The sequence below is a fragment of the Camelus dromedarius genome, chromosome 15, assembly GCF_036321535.1.
Source record: "Camelus dromedarius isolate mCamDro1 chromosome 15, mCamDro1.pat, whole genome shotgun sequence".
Classification (NCBI taxonomy): Eukaryota; Metazoa; Chordata; class Mammalia; order Artiodactyla; family Camelidae; genus Camelus; species Camelus dromedarius.
In genome coordinates, this window is record NC_087450.1 from 23,860,358 (window position 1) to 23,881,172 (window position 20,815).

The 20,815-nt window shown below is 31.1% G+C and overlaps 1 protein-coding gene across 4 annotated transcripts in view; it reads left to right on the forward strand.

The window, feature by feature from the left end:
• Nucleotides 1–20,815, forward strand: part of PPP4R3B (protein phosphatase 4 regulatory subunit 3B) — a 52,422-nt gene that overhangs the window by 23,266 nt on the left and 8,341 nt on the right. For 2 of the 4 annotated variants that reach the window (XM_010989750.3, XM_031467063.2), the window contains exons 8-15: nt 4,893–5,024; nt 6,283–6,385; nt 8,623–8,664; nt 10,340–10,498; nt 14,111–14,280; nt 16,432–16,571; nt 16,959–17,143; nt 18,581–18,783. In XM_010989750.3, coding sequence (XP_010988052.2) covers nt 4,893–5,024; nt 6,283–6,385; nt 8,623–8,664; nt 10,340–10,498; nt 14,111–14,280; nt 16,432–16,571; nt 16,959–17,143; nt 18,581–18,783 — 1,134 coding nt within the window. The remainder of the gene's footprint in view (nt 1–4,892; nt 5,025–6,282; nt 6,386–8,622; nt 8,665–10,339; nt 10,499–14,110; nt 14,281–16,431; nt 16,572–16,958; nt 17,144–18,580; nt 18,784–20,815) is intronic. The other 2 variants (XM_031467062.2, XM_064494479.1) reach the window with 2 other exon arrangements.

A 20,815-nucleotide genomic window follows, 5' to 3' on the forward strand; every position in this document is an offset into this window, starting at 1 on the left:
GTGTAACTTACCTATAAAGTAGTGTTTGCAAACTATTGAGAGAAAAGACAGAACCATAATTTTAATCTTTTATGAAGCATAATAATAGATGTCTGATCAATTGTGACTTTGGCAAGCCCAGAATATGACAATTGATTCGTTTATTGTAAGAAAAAAATGCACTCAAACTAGTATTGAGATAAATAGATAATAACAGAATCAAATTCTCAGATGTTGGTCTTAAAAAAAGTTTCAAGTGCTAATGAAATGTAATTCATAGCCCTTACTTAGGCCAGGCACTTATCTAGTATAACTAAGACATTGCTTTAACTTGTTCTAATGTGTCTTTTTTAGTGGGAATGAACATTTAATAATGAGACCAATGTTCTGTTTTCCCACTACAAAAATATTTAAACTTACCCCTTACTATTTTAAGGACAAAATGGACATATAGCTGTAATTGAAAGTACTCTTTCTTCTATTAACTATATTTTAGTGTTAAGTAGAAAAGAGAGTACAGTTATGTCTCTTAAAGTTTTATATTCCTAATGTTAATTTGATCTTTGTGTATTTGAGTTACTGTTGAATTAAACTGTAGTAGTATATATGTTTTGTGTTTAATTTCTTAATGTCTGCTTAGAGTTTTACGTTCTATCTTTGTTAGTAATTCTCAGTGTTTTCAAAACAGTTTTAGTTTAGAATCAGTTTGAGCTATTGCTATTGTTAGGCAGTAGAAAAGAAGTTATTTTGTGTTAAGTATAAAGTTTTTTAAAAACCCAAATTGTATGAAGTCTGACTTTAAAGAAATAAATACGTAGTTTATTAATCAGTTCATAATCTCACTGTTGATACTCTTATTTTAGTGCCATGCTTTACAGAAGATAACTTTGAAATTAACACTTCTATTTCTTCACCCTCAGTGATGTGTGGGATTCATCATAAAATCTCCCAAACTATGAGAATAATAAGATACTAACTTAGAATTCTTAACTTTTAAAGCTTTTATTTCTATTTTCATTAGAAATATTTCCTTGTTTACATTTGATTGATGCATGAGATGTAGAGAAGCAGCTGCTGATTTTTAACAACGAAAAGGCCCTTTTTAATTTCTTTTTTAAATTCAATTTTTTCTTGTAGTCACAGTCTTCAGGTCTTTCATTTCCCTGAGTTTCCTGAGGTCTAACAGTTTTACTATTTAAAAACGTTGTTGCATCAAAAGAATTCAGTTAGCCCACAAAAGAGGATAAATTACTTTTTTTTAATTTCCAAAATTAAGGATTCCACATGCTGAATTCTAATAGATTGCTTTGGTGGTTACTTTTTAAAGGAAAGAAAAAATAATTTACCTGTATTTATTGGGCAGTGGATATTTTGATGCTCTTTTAAAATAAATGCACAGCATTCAAACTTTTCTTTCTGGTATTATGGAACAGATTTGGTTTGAGAAACATGGATTACAGTATTAAAATACATGGTGAGACACAAAGATGTATTAACATTTTTTGCTGTAGTTATAATTTCTATCCAAGCTGGAAGGATAGATTTAGCAACAATCACTGTTTTTTTGGTATGCTACAGATTTCACATATTTTTATGCTAATTGCCTTTGAAACAGTCACTAAAACTTGTTTTAGAATCTGACTGGATAAGTAATACAACTACTATTGAATTACTTATTTTGGCAGGTATTTTCAGGGTACTTCTCACTTAGGAATATATTCATGTGTTAATTTTTTAGATATGATAATAGCCTTGGGGTTATTTTATTTCTAAAGTCCTTACTTTTTGAAGTCTTACATTAAATTATTTATAGAATTACATATGGAATTTGCTTCAGAATAATTCTGGAGAATGAAATTTACCATAATAAGAAGTTAAAAAAATATGTAAGCTAATCTCTATGGGTTGACTTCAGTATTTTGTATTGAACATACCACATTTTATTTCTTAAAATTGTGTCTGTTTTTAACTTTTTATTTTGAAAGGTGAATATCATATTTTTACTGTCCAGTTTGTGTTTTATGATCTGACTTGTTTATTTTTTACATACTTGATGATACTTTTATGTATCAAGGAGAGTCCATGGATACAAAGTAAAATGTATACCTTAAAATACAGAACTTCAGTAATTACATTAATAAAAGTAAGAAAGTAGCTACATGCAATTGAAAATAAAATAAAATAAATTAAATAAAATAATGCTTTCTTGGGGATTCCATTTAGCAATTTCTGGTTGTATTTCTTTGGCCAGAAGTGACTTACCCATAGCAGCAAAGGAAGCTGGGAAATAAAATCTTTAAGCTGAATACGTTGCTTCTCTGACAAAATTTGGGCTCTGCCAGCAGGACAAAGAATAGAGACTAGATTAGCATCTAGTAGTGTCAGCCAGAGCCCATCCCTGTAACTACCTAACATCCATATACACTTTTCTTTCCTCACCCACTCTCTCCTCAAGGGAGAGGTACTGTATCCAGTACCACATCTAGAATATCTGGGTGTTGTGCACCCCTTTTCAGGTCCAAATAAGGCTCCTAATCACAAACAACTTCTGTTTGGGAAAAGGGAGAACACACGTACAGCAGTCATTCATTTACAGCTGTGCTGCATTGGTTTGTTAAAACATTTATTGAATATCAGTACCTTAGACTCCTTGTCCCTGTAGGTTCTTGATTAAACAAACCAGCTGTTCCTGGTTCTTTTCTCTAAAGAATCTCCCTTGCCCGTTTTCTTCCAAAGCCTAGGTTCCTTCCCTTGGGATGTTATCAGCTGTGGCTACTCAGAGATAGGTGAAGGGAAATGCCTTTCCTCTAGGTCTCTATTTTGTTTTGTAGTCTATTTTCTGTTGGTGTGAGTTTTCTCACCCAGTGGTGGTCTTAGAGATTAAACAATCACGGATTGTCATTTATTCTAAAACTTTCTTGACAGTTAACCTTCCTCTGCTATTTAGTAGGCTTCCAAGTTACTTGCTGCTTGTGTTTTATAAAGATCTTATCTAAGCATAGTTTTTAAACTCAAAGATTTCTTTTACTTACTGTCTTTTCTCAAGCTTGGGTACCTTAAAAAGTTCTAAACAGCATTCAGTGGAGCATGTACCTTTGTCTGTCAGGAAAGTCTTAACAGAAGTCTTTGAGAAAGGCAGTTCTTACCTACTGAAAAGGCTGTAGTTCTCCCTAGCAGTCTGTTATACTGTGAAATATATATATCAGCTTTTTTCACTTCCACAAGTCACCAGTTGATGGGACTGCTGGTCAGCACAGGTCAGTCTCCTTTTATCTCTGCTTGTAGACCAGCAGAATATGGCATTGGTATTTATGAAAGCAGGATTTGTGAGACACTGCATTTGAGAGAAGGGTGAAAAGCTTTAAAAGTATATATATTGAAATAATCATTTCAGTGTATGAACTATACCTTAAGAAGTCTTTCTTGCCACTGTATTTTCATTTAGAAATAACCTAAATTCTCGTTTTTTCAATAAATTCTCATTTATTAAAAATTATACTTTTAAATGAATAAACTTATGTAAGATGAGTACACTTAGTTGAGCAAATTATCTGAGACCCTAATTAATTGGTACAACTCGAGTTGTACACATTGACATAAATTTAAAGTAAGTAAGTGCCATGTCACTGAAGAAAGTTCACTGGCTGACACCTTTATGTAATATCTTAACATTTTATGTGTGGTACACTTTGCTGAATATACCAGAATACAGAACAGCACCAGATTAAGGTAGAATCTACTCTTTCTCCTCTAACTGAAATAGGGTTTGAGTCTAGATATATTAATGTAACTGTGTGAATTATATTTCGTAATACCTCTTTGAAGAAATACCATTATGTTTCTGATGCCATGACAGAATTATTCATTGGTGTTCAAATTTTGAAATGTGGTAGAGGTTAGGGTTCTAATTTTAAGCAGTTAAGTTGCTATGGCATGGTTTATGTTGTTTCTTCATTTCATTTAATATAATTTCATGAGGAAATAGTATTTTTGGATAACACTGAATGTTAAGTTTAGGAAGAGCTAGAAAAACAAAATAATTACAAAAAGTACTTTATACTGAAACTTTCTTTTTATTATTTTACAAAAGTCTCCCAATTTTAAGAAATTTATCTTCATTCCATGCAGTTCCCTTATTTAATCTCTTTCAGTTACTTCCTTTTTCCCCCAATAATAAGCGTGTTCTCAAATCCACTGAGTTGATGTCCCAGCTTTTTCCTTTGACATGAACCATTACTTTGTATGCTACTTTAATACTTAAAATGTTTACTTTTAAAATATAGGCAGAAAGCAAATAAATTTTGTATTTGCAAAGCTGCTTTGTATTTCTTTATATTAAGACCCAAGAGCATGTTACTAATGCAGCAGTAAATCTATTTGGCATTAGGTCATTATGTAACACAATGTGTACCACTTACCTCTGGTGCAGAGTGGTGTACTGGAGTATTTTTTCTTATACTTTTGCTAGAAAGGATCTTCTGGTTTGAAAGCTGAGATAATCTGTGTTTTGGGGTCACATGATGTCTGTGATCTTACGGTTAGTCAACTTCTGAATTCATGCCTGAGGCTGAAACCTAGACTAAGAATCTGTTAGAACCTCCAGTAAACAAGAATTGTTAATAAATGATTCTGTTTTCCACTTGCCCGTATTGATGATACTGTAAGCTGTCCTGTGCTCTGATTTTTGTTTTTTTGTTTTCTTTTGTTTTGTTTTGGAGTAGATGTTTGTTTTTACTCTAGGGTGTTTGTAGAACTTTGAAAACATAAGGAACAAAAAGTTTAAATAATAAAAGTTTAAAAGTTTAAATAATCCATTCTTTGTTTTCTTCTTAAATGATTCTGATTTTGTTGCTTCAGCTGGTATGTTTGTGTTATATCCAAACCAGGTCTAATGGAAACACATTTCCTTTCAGGATATCCTTCTTATTAATGTAGTAATTGAACAAATGATCTGTGATACTGATCCTGAGCTAGGAGGTGCTGTTCAGTTAATGGGACTTCTTCGTACTCTAATTGATCCAGAGAACATGCTGGCTACAACTAATGTAAGAAGTTATTCTAAGATAAAAATGTTTTGGTTTAGTCAGTTTTAGAAGATTTTATGTATGAGAAATTATGTATAAATATGTAAATTATGTATAAATACTTAATTTTTGAAATTTTGTACAATTTTGAAAAACAATAAATAAGTAAGCATTTGTACACTTAGTATTCAAGTAGCAATGATATTCCTCTTGCAGTTATTTGCAGCAAAATACAAGATTGTAATCTGCTAATATCTTTGTAAAATATTAGCACTTCTATTTATGGCCCTTGGCCTCTGTATGTTAACATCTTAAAAATTAAAACACAACAATGTGAATATAATTAACACTACTGAACTGTAAACTTAAAAATGGTTAAGATGGTAAATTTTATGTGACTTTTTTATCACAATAAAAAAAATTAATGTTTACCAAATAATCTTAACTGCATAGTAAAAGAAATTTTAAAAAAGATTTAAGAAAGTAGTCAAATATTAATAGTGGTTGTCTCAAAATCCTGGGATATTTCTCCTTCATAAAATTTAGAGAATATGTGTATTATTTTTAAATCATTACAAGGTGATAGGACCAGTTGTATAAAAAAATAGTGCCCAAAAAATCAAAAGGCATTGTTTTCCAATTTCCAAATAACAAATTTTTAAAATTTAAAAGGGTATAGCTCAGTGGTAGATTGCACACTTAGCATGTATGAGGTACTGGGTTCAATCCCCAGTACCTCCTCTAAAATGAATAAATATATAAATTCTCCAATGAAAAACAAAATAAACAAAAATAAGTAAAAGGTCTAAAATCTGTCTATATTGTTCCTAGTAGCTTGACAAATTAACTTGGTGTTTTTTCAAATTTGGACATGTAATGAAATCTGGGGTTTCACATTTTAAGCAGTTAAGTTGCTCTCACATTGATACATTCTTCAGTAAACTTCAGATCACAATATTTTTTTAAATTATTTTGATTAAGAAAAAAAGAAATTAAAATAAATAAATAAATAATTTTGAATAATTTTCCCTGGACAACTTTTTATAACACTGTCTCATCTTTTTCTTACTTTAATTTTTATTTAATATGTAATATGAAATAGATTTGATTTTTCAGTTCTGCAAAAGTATGGTTATGATGACTATGAGAAATTTTTTTGGTTCTTTCACAGAATCTTAAGGTATCTGCTATTTGTGTATGACCTGCACTGCTAATTCTTGAAAATGTTTTATTAATTATAAAGATAATCAAGTTTTTTTTTTAATCCTGTGTGTTTCAGAAAACTGAAAAAAGTGAATTTTTAAATTTCTTCTACAACCATTGTATGCATGTCCTCACAGCACCACTTTTGACCAATACTTCAGAAGACAAATGTGGAAAGGGTAGGCTCTCTTATTTACCTGCTTATGACTTTTGTTTTAAAAGAGCAAGATAAGTATTATAACTAACAGGCTCTTCACTTGCTTGTTATGACAGGGAAATTACTACTGAAAAATTTAAACTGCAATATAAAAAATCATGATTTCTTTTATTTAAGAGTGTCTGTACTAGAGAATGATAGAGAAAATGTGGCAGGAAGTATTACACTTTGAGGAAGAAAGATGTAAGCACTTAGCAAAAGAAGGAGGTTGTTCCCAAAGTTGTAAGAGTTAATATTAGAGTAAGCACAGGCAGTATATTGACTACATTAGAAAACCCAGGGGAACCATCATTTTGGAGACCAATTTGGCAATACAATGAAAGCTCTCTAATTTCACAACATAAGGATCAGAATCAAAAATGTTGATTAAAGCAGGGAATAATTTTGAAAAAAGAAGCTATTTATAAAAACATTTTCTTTGAGTGCTGACTCATTTACTGATATTCAGTAAAGATCGGGGCTCTTTTTTTGTATGTGTTTTTTATTATATTTTTATATTATCTTTCTTGCATAAACAACACCCGTAATTCTGATTTTAGATTATTACAATTTCCAATTTCAGATTATTAAAGTGGAATGAAAACCTAAAGATATTTTTGAAGCAATCTGAGTTTAGAATTCAGCTATGGTTTTAAGTACTTTTTGTTAAGTACTTAAGTATTCATAGTTTTGTATATCTGATTTGGCATCAGTTTTTGTTTTTTAATTCAGTTCTGCTACATTCATTTTAGCCTTAAATATTGCAGTTCTGTGATATTTCACCAATCTGCAGTATTTAAATTATGTAGTCATGCTACCAAATATAACTAGTATAAAGAAATGACTGGCTCTCTGGTCATACAGCTCAGCTGATGAAATGAGAAGCATGTGGGGGCATATTCTCAGAAAATGTCTATTCATCTGATAAATCAGTTAAGGGAATATTTACTAAACTAATCAAATTGTAGAGTGGGCACACACTGAATTATACTATCAATTCAATTTCTGAGTTTGTATCCTAGGGAATGCTTATGTATATGCATGACAGGTACAAGAATGCTGTTGCATTGTTCATTGTAGGAAGTGAATAAAATGTGGCATATTTGTATGATGGAATATAGCAGTTAAAATAATTGAATTGTGATCTGTCAACTGATTGTTCCTCAAAAATACTAAGTCGGATGGGTAAAAAGAGCACATCACAGAATGTTTTCTTGCAGAATGGTTCTATGTATATAAATTAAAATGATTGCATTTTTAACTTTCATTTTAAAATAAAACATTTCCAACATCCAAAAACATTTAGATAATAATAGCATCACATATATATATACTTCCTGTTGGCTTTATCAAAACTATCTTGCCATATTTTTTTCAGTTTTTTTACAAAGAAAATAAATTATAGATTTTATATGTATAATCTATAGTTTACATATATATATATATTATGTTGGAGTTTCTTTCACATTCTCATTCCACCCCACCCCCATTCCTCAAGAAATGCTGAATATGGAGTTTATCATCCCTATGTTTGTTTATATTATTATCATATATATAATGCAGTATTATTTGTCATGGTTTCAAACTTGATATAAATTGTACACATTATGTTGCATTTTTCTTTTTACCCAGTGCTTTTTTTGAGATCTGTCCATATTGATATCTAGAGTTACTATTTATTTTTAATTCTTGTATGAGTATGCTGTAATTTAGCCATACTGCTTCTAATGTACATTTTAAGTTGTTTCTAGCTTTTTGCCGTTACAAACAATACTCTGATACACATTCTTGTGCTCTAAGATGTGGGCCTAGAAATTGGAACTACTAATAATGTTCTTATTTTTTAAAAAATTCAAAGCATGAGTGACTACTTATTAAAATCTGTGTTATTCTGGAGTTTAAGAAATTACTATATGCAGAGACATCCTAATTGTTGGAAAATGACCAAGAGAAGGTAAAAGAAGATGTATCAGTCTTTGTTGTGATCTCACTTCTTTATCAAAATATTTATTATATTGTCTTTTAATAATTCTTCATCTGCACTCAGTTCTCTGAAAGATTGCCAATAGAGGTATAATATTTGACTAAAGCTACTAATTCTTAATGATTATTATGCAGGTAAAATGAGGTTATGATCAAAGATGTGCCTTGTATGTTATAAAGTTCAAGGGAAATGTGAGATATTATTACTGAAGTCACTGATTTTAATTTTTTTATTAGATAATATAGTTGGATCTAACAAAAACAGCACGATTTGTCCTGGTAAGTATAAATTCTTACTTTGAACTAATGCAAAGTATACTTTTTTTCCTATGCAGAGTATAATGCACCTATACAAGGCTAGGGAAGACATATTTTCAACCAAAAATCCAAAAATAGATTTACTTTTTTTAAATTATACAGAAAAAATTCCACTTTATCCAATATAAAAGATGGAAAACCCAGTTGAAATTCTGTCGGTTCTTTTCCCCCCTGTAAATTCAGAGCTTGTTTTCTGGCCTTTTTTTTAAAAAGACATCTAAATGTTGGGGATTTAGTTCTTATTTTTTAAATCTAGTAAGCTAAGGCCAGTCAGGAACTAATCTTTACAACAGTCTCACGCTTAGGTATTGTTCATGAATCTGAGTATAAACACTGTCACTTCTACTCGAAATGTGCGTATCGGGTATGGACCTGATAGTGTGGAAAGTATGCTGTGTATACCTAGCATCCTATATTTTCTACCAGGCTGATCAAAGCTTTAGAAAAGCCACTTTCAAATAAAGAATCTTAGAAATTGGATTATTAAAGGTATAATGAGTAATTTCATGGCCTAATTTGGGAAAGTGAAAGCAAGAAATTAAATTAACACTACAGATCATTGTTAGAAAATCTTTTGTAAACAAAATCTAAGGGACTTTGTTTTTAATGGTGAGTAGCTAGTTGAAATAACTAGCTGTGGTCTGGGCTGTTACACAAATTGGTCAGGAGCAAGTAAAACTCTTTACTTACATTTAAAGTAGAAAAGATCTTTGAAAAACCAGAATTGTATTTTGTATACGTAATGGTCATTCTGTTATTAAAAAGAATGCTCATTTACTCCTGACAGCATCATGTGATGTTCATTAAAATGTTTACGTCTGTAGTCCTCATGAAAACATAAAATAGTTGGACTAGATGTTGTCAGTTATTTTTTCTGTTCTGTAAGGCAGTGATTCCATAATTTCTTCACAGTTTAATATTTTCTTGCCTAAATTATTTCTAGTAAGTATGGGTAATTACCTGTATAAGCCCTTGACATACATTCAGTTTTGAAATTCAGAAGCAATTTAGAATCATTCCATGAATGTATAAACCAAAGCCTCTTGAGGAAAACAAAGCTGCTGTATTTCAGTAGGCCTTTCATGGATATCTTGATTTAATGTTAAAAAGGTTTTTGTTAAAAAATCTTGACGTGATATTTTTCACTTGATAGTCAAATAGCCAAAAATATCCTTTCCTTAAAGTGTCTTTAAAGAAAGCGTATTAATTTTTCTTGGGAAATTTGCTTTGCACTATTTTAGGCAAAAAGTTTGAGGTATTTCCTCTTTACAGGTGGAGTGAACCCTTTTACAGAGCCATTAATATTACTAATGACGGTACATATTAAGGACACATTACCAAGAAGATCTCAATGCAATAAAAATATAGGGTTTTGTCATATTCCTATATTTTTATTGAGACTTTTTTCCTTTTACATTATTAAATATTTTAGTAAGAGCCTTAGAAAGTATCTATTTAGTAGGTAAAACTGCTAATACTTCTGCCTAATGAAAAAGTGAAGATCTGTAGCTTCTTTAATTGATACAAAAATGAGAAAATAAAATTTTACTTTTGCTCTAAAATATAGGATGTACACTTTATTCTGTTTGTTTAGATGTGTTGCAGTGTTTATTTCATGAGATGACTTTCTTTGTAGACAATTATCAAACAGCACAGCTGCTTGCCTTAATTTTAGAGCTACTCACATTTTGTGTGGAACATCACACGTATCACATAAAAAACTATATTATGAACAAGGACTTGCTAAGAAGAGTCTTGGTCTTGATGAATTCCAAGCACACTTTCCTGGCTTTGTGTAAGTAGCAATTTAAATGAACATTCTTGTAAAATGTTTTAAATGGAACAACATTTTTCATAGAGAGAAAAGCTTAAGTTACCCATGTGGATTTGTTTTTCTAGCAGTGTATATGCTTTTAAAGAGATGATTGTGAAAAGTACTAATCTTCTGTTTACTTTTATTTAAAGGACAAGAAGAATGGGTCATAGTGCTTCCACACCCACATATTGCTCACAATTAGATTCAGTTAGCTAAACTTGTGATATAAAACCATGTGCAGTGACATTTCACTAATAGAAGCAGTCCTGCTGTCTTTTGCATTGGCTTCATCAAACTATAGTTTAGTAGTGACTTTATATTTTTGAGATATGGGCCTTGAAATGTTTTGTGTAACTCAAGTTATTTATTTGAACTTATAAAATAACTTATGGGTAGCCCTTCACTAGACCACTTGAACCAATAAAAATCAAACTTAAATGCTGATACTTGCTCCAGTGTTGATTTTTGGCAAACTATAAACTTAACTTTCCTCTTCATAATTTCATCTGCAAATAGAAATGAAGAAACCTCCTTCTCCCTCCAAATTAAAAGAACTTTGTGGGATTTTTCTGAGCATAAATATAATAGTTAAGTTGGGGAGTGGTAGAGTCCCTGCCTATTTAGCCTGGGTTCAATCCCCAGTACCTCCATTTATATATGTGTGTATATATATAAAAATCCTAATCACCGCCCCCTGACTGCCCAAAAAAAACCACATACAGTACTGTATGTCAATTATATCTCAATAAAACTGGAAGGAAAAAATTTTTATTTAAGTCATAGTTAAAATTTAAACATTTAATTTAATGTATACAGAAAAGGTTAATCTCACTAATACCTCCTTTATTTTTAAGGCCTTAATGTAGCCATCATTAACTGACTGCACTATTTCCTTTCCATTTTTTCCATACCTATACAGATTTACGTAGATATATTCATACATCTTTAAGTTTTTATGTTTTATTTTTACAAAAACAGGATCATGCTAACACACATCTTGGTACCTTAATATTACTCTAGGTCATTGGATATGGTGTGAACTAATATTTTTTGTAAACAAAGCTGAGTAACATTTCATAGACTGGCTCTTCTGCAATTTATTCTACCGTTCTCCAATTCATGGATTACAAGGTTGTTTTGATATTTTGCCATTTCAAACAGCACTGTACATAAATAGACTAGTACATAAACCTTTCATTGGTTTATTTCCATGAGATAGATTCCTAATAATAGGATTGCAAAATGTTTATGTATTTTTAATATATCCTTTTAAATTTTAGTTTAATATACAACCTCCAGATTACTTTCCCAAAAGATTGACGCACTTGACATTCTTCCAGCATTCAAGGTTACTACTTTTTAAAATGATATCAACCTAGCATGGAAAATGTATTCCATTTGCTTTTTTAGCTTACATTTTCCTTGACAATGTCTTTTTACATTTTAGTGGTTTTACATTTTACCTGTTGTGAATTGCCTATTTTTCTTAGAGCTCTTATATGTTAGAGATATTAACAGTTTATCACATTTAGGGGGGAAAATGTCCTGGTCTCATTTGTCTTTTGTCTTTGCTTTTATTTTTTTCCATATAATTGTTTGAAAATTCTTTATGGTGGTATTATATGTCTTTCTTCTACAGCTTTTGGGTTTTCTGTCTTGTTTAGGAGAGACACTTATGTCCTAAGGTTATACAAATATTCTCCTCAATTTTCTTCTAATATTTTCATTATTTTATACATTTATATTTGTAATACATCTGAAATTTATTTTTGCATATGGTTTGAAGTGAGAATCAAGCTTTACTTTCTTCTGGATGGATAGCCAATTGTGCCAACATCTTATTAAATAAACTATATTTTCCTTACTGAATTAAAATAATCACTTTTGGTATGCAGTAAGTTACCATATATACTTGTGTCTTATTTCTGAACCATCTTTTCTTTATTTCACTAAATGAAATAAATAGGAATGTTTATTCTTATGCCATTATAGTATCTCTTGTAAAATTTAATATCTGCTCAATACCCACTCAGTTTTCTTTTTCATAATTTTCTTGGTCATTGGATATTTGTTCTTCCACAGTCACTTAAAAATAATTTTATCCAGTTTATCCTGATTGGATTTACACTAAATTTTTATATCAATTTTGGAACAATTGAAGTTCTAGTACTAGGTTTTTCTATCTGACTTTCTGTAAAAAGTCCTTTTTGAAATGACTTATCCATATATTCTAGTTATATGAATATATCATAATTGAACAGATCTCCAGTATTTAAATGTTTTTATTGCTTCAAGACTTCCATTATTATAAACAGTGCTGTTTTAACTGTAGCTTTGTGTGCATGTCACTTCATTCACCAGCAGTACATGAAAGTGCTTGTTTGCTCAGATCTTTGCCAATACTTCAGTCTTTTTAATCATAAGTAAACTATTTCTTGTCCTGCCCTAAAAAGAGGTGATGTTTTAGGTGTATCACTTCTGTCCACACCTGTTTAGTTTTACGTTATCATACATTTATACCTTATGTGGCCTATTTCTGTTTTATTTTCAGACAATATTTAGAACAGGCACAGCTTCTTTTAATGACTTCCATCCGTGAACAGAGGGTTGAAATGAGAAACTGACTTACAAAATCAGAAACCTTGGTTTTTAAAAGATGTGGCTAGTGGTGTCTGTAGAATAAAAATTAAAAGATCAACAAACATAAAAATAAGGGATTGAAATTACGGTATTTTTGTTCCATAAAAGTTTTCGTAGTAAAATTGCTAAATTTGTTTAGCTTTATTTAGCTAGGGAAAAGACTAGTTAAAGGGAAATTTCTTTCCGGTTTTCTAAAATGTGAAAAGCCAAATTATGCTGCTTATCTGTTACTCTGTCTTTCTTTTACAAGTACAGTCTGATCTGTCATAGTAGTACATGTTTATCAAAGGCAAAACAGCTCATAAGCAATTTGTAAACAAGGAAATGATGTTACTGTAATCTGGAGGTGGTTTTGGTCACAGATGATTTTCCCAAGGCAGAGAGAACTGGAATAGTGGGAGTGAAACTATATTCTTACCAGAAAAGTACAAAACCTTTAGCTCTCCTGTTATACTGGTAGCAGGAACCCCTGTGGCTGTATTTTCAGAAAACTTTAAAAATCTACCTCGGAAGTTCCCCCCACTCCCTTTCCCACCCCATCCCCCAGAGAGATAAGACAGTCTTGGCTCTTGGCAGGCTGCACCATCCCTGTGACCCCTTAATGACAGTCCCCTTCTGATTTTGAGCTGCCTTCACTGCATTGTCTCCACATCCATCAGCACTACTCTAAGTACTGCCAGCATTTGCATTGTATGGTTTTGTATATTTTTTAATCCCTCTGCCTTGGAGCTGTCTGCCTACCAATTACTGGGGCTTCTGTTAGCTCTCTGCTGCATAAGTTGTACAAGTTTGAGTGGTCTTTCCCTAACTGTTTTTCTCAGAGCCCAACTATTTTTAGTGCAGTTTTGCTTTTTACTTTAGAAGAACATATACATTGCTTTTTGTAAAAATACCTGTATAATAATTAATACTAGTAAGATTATTAACTTATTCCCTTTATTGTTTAATTAGGTGCTCTTCGTTTTATGAGGCGGATAATCGGCCTTAAAGATGAATTTTATAATCGTTACATCACCAAGGGAAATCTTTTTGAGCCAGTTATAAATGCTCTTCTGGATAATGGAACTCGGTACAATCTATTGAATTCAGCTGTTGTTGAGTTATTTGAATTTATAAGAGTGGTAAGTTTATATTAAAAGATTTTTAGTAAATTAAAATAATTATATGTTTAGTGATGTTTAAATATTTTAAACTGTAAATCAGCTATACTACAATTTTAAAAAATTTTAGTTGTGAAATTCAGTGTAGTGTTTTAAACCACATTTACTCTATATTTTTCTCATTTCCTTTTTTTTTGCCAAATGTTTCAGGATACTTAGCATATGTAGATATTTCAATCAAGCATGTGATCTCTGTGACCTATTGTAGAGTTAGTGATAAAAATGAATAGAAAGGTTTATATAATTCCCTTGGTAGACATTAATATATAAGATGCATGAAAGGTACGACATCATGGAATTTTAAGTGGAAGAGACCAGGAAGTTAGGTGGAGTACTGCAATTGCCTTATTTTATAGACGAGGGTCTTAAGATACCCAGAGTGATTAACTGACCTGTTTAAGGATATACATTTGATTAGGAGCATAGTCAGGACTTGAAGATAACATTGCAACTCTGTCTCGGGCAACAAAAGATTTATCATAATGAAATCTGGAAAGAGCTCAATGTGAATAAAGGGGTAAGACAGATAATCAAAGAACCAGTACAATAAATTTACCCTCTCCCACATACTGAAAGATTCCACTGGGGGGGAAATGGCTACATGGTTAGAAGGAACTTGAAAAAAGAAAGTCGAAGCTAGAAATTCATTCTCTTGTTTTGTTTCTTATAAATCAGATTTGTACTGATGACACTGTTTTGATATAAAGATTATTTGGCCAATTAGATTGTTTTTCTTAGAGTAGTCACTTATCCAGAGTATGGTTTTCAAAATGGATGAAGAGGCTAGAGGTATTGTCTTTAGCCTTAAGAGAAAAATGAACAAACTTAACGCCCTTACCAGGTATCTGAACCCAGGTTTACAATGTACTGTTCTATGAATTAGAAATTAACTTAAAAATTTTTTCCTTTAAAATTTTTGGTGAGATACTGATATAATGAATTGTAGGGTTCACAACCCCATTCCTGTTCCTATGGTTGAATATATTTTTTGAAAATAATTTTGAGTGCTTGATAAATGTAATTGAATCCCAAAGCTTATCTTTTTGTTTCAGTATATAACACAGAACCATTTTACCTAGGTTTCTGATTTTTCTTTGCATATTTTTTGATAGACATGTCCAGGGGAACTAAAGACTTAAAAATCTTTAAGCAATTAGATTATGGTTTATCTTTTAAAGAAGTGGCTTGTATACTTATTACTAGTATTGAAGTCCTGAATCACACCTTAATTACTTTTAATAATGAGCCTGCTTTGCACCCATGCATTTGCAGTGATCACTTGGAATATAGAGGATATGACTATTGATTTATTTCACAAAAATTTATACAATTAGAGAACTGCTGAAATAGGAAGAATTCTAGTTGTTTTATCAGATATGTATGTGTGATATAGTCAGAGGAATCTATGATTATTTTTTAGGTAAGGCTTATCCCGTTTTGATGGTTAAACACGGAGTCATTAAGTAATTAATACCTTTCACTGTTTGTTGAAAATATAATTTCAACATCTACTTTCTGACTAGTAATGTGCTCTTGATCAGACCATCAATCCTCTCTCATAGCCTCAATTTTCCTTTGTAAAACAGATATAATAAAACCTATGTCACAGAATTGTTATAAGAATCAAGTGAAATTGTATGTGAAAGTGCTTTTTAAATAGTAAAATGTTGGTGGGGAGGGTACGCTCAATGGTTGAGTGTGTGCTTAGCCTGCATGAGATCCCGGGTTCAATCCCCAGTATCTCCATTTTTTTTTTAAGTTTTTTAAATAAAATATATTAAATAAATAAAATTTAAAAAAAAATTTTAAGAAAATAGTAAAGTGCTGTTATGTAAATGCAAAAATAAACAAGAGACATAAACTAAATCCATTTACTTTTCAAATGTTCTTTATAGTCTCCCAGAAGGGCTTCAGTGAATTGCTTCTCCTTTCTTCCAAGTTTGTTGTGAAGTCCTGGCTCATACATAAACTAAGACATTTATTTTTGGAAGATGATTTAGAAAAAACCTTTTTTTGATTAGCTTTGGAAATATTTTTTAAAGTTTTTTGTTTAAGTTTTTCTTCTAACAAGCATTGTATTATATTTGAAATATAAATTTTGTGCTTATACAGGAAGATATCAAGTCTCTTACTGCACATATAGTTGAAAATTTTTATAAAGCACTTGAATCGATTGAATATGTTCAGACATTCAAAGGATTGAAGACTAAATATGAGCAAGAAAAAGACAGACAAAATCAGAAACTGAACAGGTATTGTTTTAAGTATGTTGTACTTATAGCCTATAAAGTTCTGTCTAAAATCTTGTATAGTTTGATCTTACATATGAAATTTACCCAGGAATTTTCTTTCCATCATTAGTTCAGGATTGTGAGGCGAGTAGGATATTCTCACTACCCTGAATCTTTTATATGAAAAATTACTGCTCTATATCATAACTCAATAAATTTTTAGTTTAGTACAAAGACATCCTTGAAGTTTTCCCTGCTTACATTTTATATCACAACTGAGATGATTATGATATGTTATACTAAGTTAAAATTACTTCAGTTCCTCTTGGTTATACATATTTATTACCAGATTTAATCTGGTCAGGAAGTTGAAATCATTACTCAATGTTTGTGATATATTTCTTACAGTGTACCATCTATATTACGTAGTAACAGATTTCGCAGAGATGCAAAAGCCTTGGAAGAGGATGAAGAAATGTGGTTTAATGAAGATGAAGAGGAGGAAGGAAAAACAGTTGTGGCGCCAGTGGAAAAATCTAAGCCAGAAGATGATTTTCCAGATAGTTATGAAAAATTCATGGAGACCAAAAAAGGTATTCAGTTTTTTAATTTTTGATTAGTTCTGTTATTTAGTACAGAAATTATTCATTTGCTTGTGAAGTTGTGATCATACTTTATATGAAAGACATGAATTTTCTGCTTATGCTGAATCAAAACCTTTTAAAATCATGAACTTTTTTAAATCTGATTTTAAAAACATTTCATGTTTAAAATATTTTTCTTGAAACTTGCCACTTTGTGATAATTTTCATTTGCTGTTTAGAAATTGCATGTTCTATTTATACTTTGTCTTCAGTGAACAGTCTTGGTTTTATTTCTATACAAATCTCTAATAATAATAGAGATCATATAGATCCATAGAAACTTTAGAGCACTCATCATTTACAGCTGAAGAAACGTTTGTCTCAAAGTAAATTTGCTCTTTAAAATTTTTTTAAATTATTATAAAAGTTTCAGAAAGATAAAATCAAGAGAGGATAAGTAAAGATAAAATTCATGTCTTTCAAATATGTTTATCTTGTTTGTGGAACTAAGGTCTTACTGGTATTTTTCAAAAGAACTAATCACTTTAATTCTATGGCCTGAGAAATCACCATTATTGGAGTACTGTCCTGCATACATCATTTAAATGTCTCATAAAAACATCTCTTGAAAGGCAAAAGCATTTCCTAGACTTTATGTAAGTTTGTGATTTTGAATGTGAGGATTTTTAAAGGTATTTCTCATTAGATAGTGTTTCATTTATTTCTTGTTACATTATCCCTGAAACTGTTGTTCCCAGCCTCACTCATTTTCCACTCATTGATGTCATAAGTTCTATTTGCTTCAGCCTGAGGGAGCAACTTGCCTATTAAAATTTCCTAGGGAATAGGTACCTTTTGGTAGCCAAATTCTTCTACCTTTACTCATTACAGTAAAGAGGCAGTGAGGCCATACTTGAAGTACTGCATCCAGTTAAGAGTCATATACAAAAATAGGAGCAGCCAGATATTAAAGGATAGTAGACACCCATGTCATAAAGGAAATAATTAAAGGAACCTGGAATATTCAGAAAATAATGGCTGATAGACATGATCATAATCATTTTCTTTAGGCATTTGAAAGATTGACTTGTGGGAGAGATTATTAGGTTTTCACAAGGAGTATGGAAGTACCGAGTTAGTAAGTGGAAGCTGCAGAGACAATAAAAGGAAGAATTAGACAGCTGATGAGTCCTTGGAAGAGTCCTGGTGATAGCAGTGTGGAATCCTACCATGGGAAGGCTACATCTGATATATGACTCTTAAGGTCCTTTCTAATCCTGAGATTTTTTAAGACTCCAGCTACTAAGGAGTTACCACTGTACACATCATGTTCTACCCTTTTAGCTCTTATGCAAAGGCAGTGTTTTATAAGTTTTTTAAATTATTGTTCTTTTCAGATTTAGCAATATTTATTGATAAAGATTCAAATTTTTACATTTGCTTTAGCAAAAGAAAGTGAAGACAAGGAAAATCTTCCCAAAAGGACATCTTCTGGTGGCTTCAAATTTACTTTCTCCCACTCTGCCAGTGCTGCTAATGGAACAAACAGTGCAAACAGTAAATCTGTAGTGGCTCAGACACCACCAGCAAGTTCTAATGGATCCTCTTCCAAAACAACAAACTTGGCTACGTCAGTAACAGCCACCAAGGTATGTGAGACTACTCTACACACACACTTTGGTTTTTCCATCTGTAAAATTATTTCATGTTTCCTGAAGAAAATTTGGATAATAAAAATAATTGCAAAGAAGAAAAAAATTGCACACATTGTCATCAGAGAACATTACTGCTAACATTTGATTGATTTTTCTTCAGGTTTATGGATTTATCTGACACATAATTGAAGTCTTCTTATAAACAGTTTTATATCCTGCTTTTATTGTTCTGTGTTAATTAAAAGATTGTTGATGATTACAGAATTTCATTTTATTTAGCTGTATTATTTTCAATATTTGTAAGCATCCCCTCCCCCCACGAATATTTTAGAGCACATAAGTTGATTCTGATATTTCACTGACTACTAGTATTGTTGGATTTTAAATTATTTTCTTGGATAGATGAGTGGAAGAATGTTTTCACACATACTGTCAAATTCTTCTCCAGAAAGGCTACATCAGTTAATGTTACCATAAGCATTGTGTGAGTAGGCTTGGCTCAGTGCAACTTTGCCAATATTATAATTATTTTTAATCTTTAGCAGTTAGATAGAGGAGACAGCATGTATCTCATTCAGTTCAGTTGTGTCCTTTGTTAGTAGTAGGGTTGAATAGTAGCCTTCTGAATGTGCTCTTGTAAATTTTATGTTCTTAGTCTTGCCTTTTTAAAATTGGTTTATGTTTTTTTAATATGAATGAGTCTTCAGTTAAGAATATTAACCTTTTGTCATTCACTTAGCAAATGTATTTTCCATTGGTTACTTTTTTTATATAACAAGTTTAAATTTTATATGAAACTTTTTCTTTCATTTACACTGTTATTGTATGTAATATATCCTTTTCTCCAAAAAGGAGTGGCTTAAAATAAAAAGGCATAAACATAGGACAACTGTTAGTTTAAGGGTAGAAGGACAAGAGGGGGAAAATGCCACGGTAGAAAACCTAATTGAAGTGATGCTTCTTGCTTTGAACACAAAATACAAGTCTGAGTTTATTTTTTTACAGAAATGCAGAATCTTTCTTCAGTATTCAAGCAGAGGGCTCTTGACTAAAGATCACAGAAGTAGCATTTTCAATGGGATTCTACTAATTGTGAAATGCAGTCTTAACTAGCAGTTTTAAATTTTCACCTTTTGATAGGACAATTTAGTAGACTATTGTGACACTTTATTAAGAATATTTGCTGTGAAGTTATATTGTTTGGGTTTAAATCTTGACTTTGCCTCTTTCTAGCTCTTTGACGTTGAGTAAATTATTTAGTTAGTCTTTTCCTCATTTTAAACAGGGATAAAATAGCACCTACTCTATACGCTTGTTGTGAAGACTAAATTATTTAATAAATGTAAAGAGCTTAGAGCACTGTTTGGCACATTCTCAATATATACTAGCTTTCTTTTTTTTTAATCAAAGTAATTATGCACTTTTTTTTAATATGCATTTACTTTTAAAAGGCAAATAATATTGAAAGTTTAAAAAAAATAAGTCCTCTTTTCTTCTTCACAGAGAAAGCTTGGAACTCTTCTAGCTGTTTCTATTTCTAAATAACATGCTAATGCTGCCATTATTATTTTACCATATTTAGATATAATTTCTTAAATTCTTGTTATGGTAGCTGAGAATTAAGCACACGTGAACACTCTTTACCACATCCTGAACCTTATCACTCTCTGTGTCACAATTTTTGGTTTAAACAGTATTTTATAACTTGATAGCTATAATGATAATATATTCTTACTTATTTTTTCCTGCTCTTGTTTTCTTTACTGTGTTTTTCTTTAAACTTTTCTCTTTTTCTAGAGGAAATAATTGCCATTCTTTTTTCATTTGTTATAACAGTTTTGTGCATCTCACTAATTCTTTCAGTACCTCTCAGGTTTATTTCCACATAGTCTCCCCCTTGGAGACTTGGAGATCTCTCTTGAAGTCTCCCATCCTGTTCCAACCTGGATTGGTTGCTCTCTAGACTTGCTGCACAGTTACTGTCTTAAAGCTGCCTCTGCAATCAACCTAATACTTCCTTTTGCCT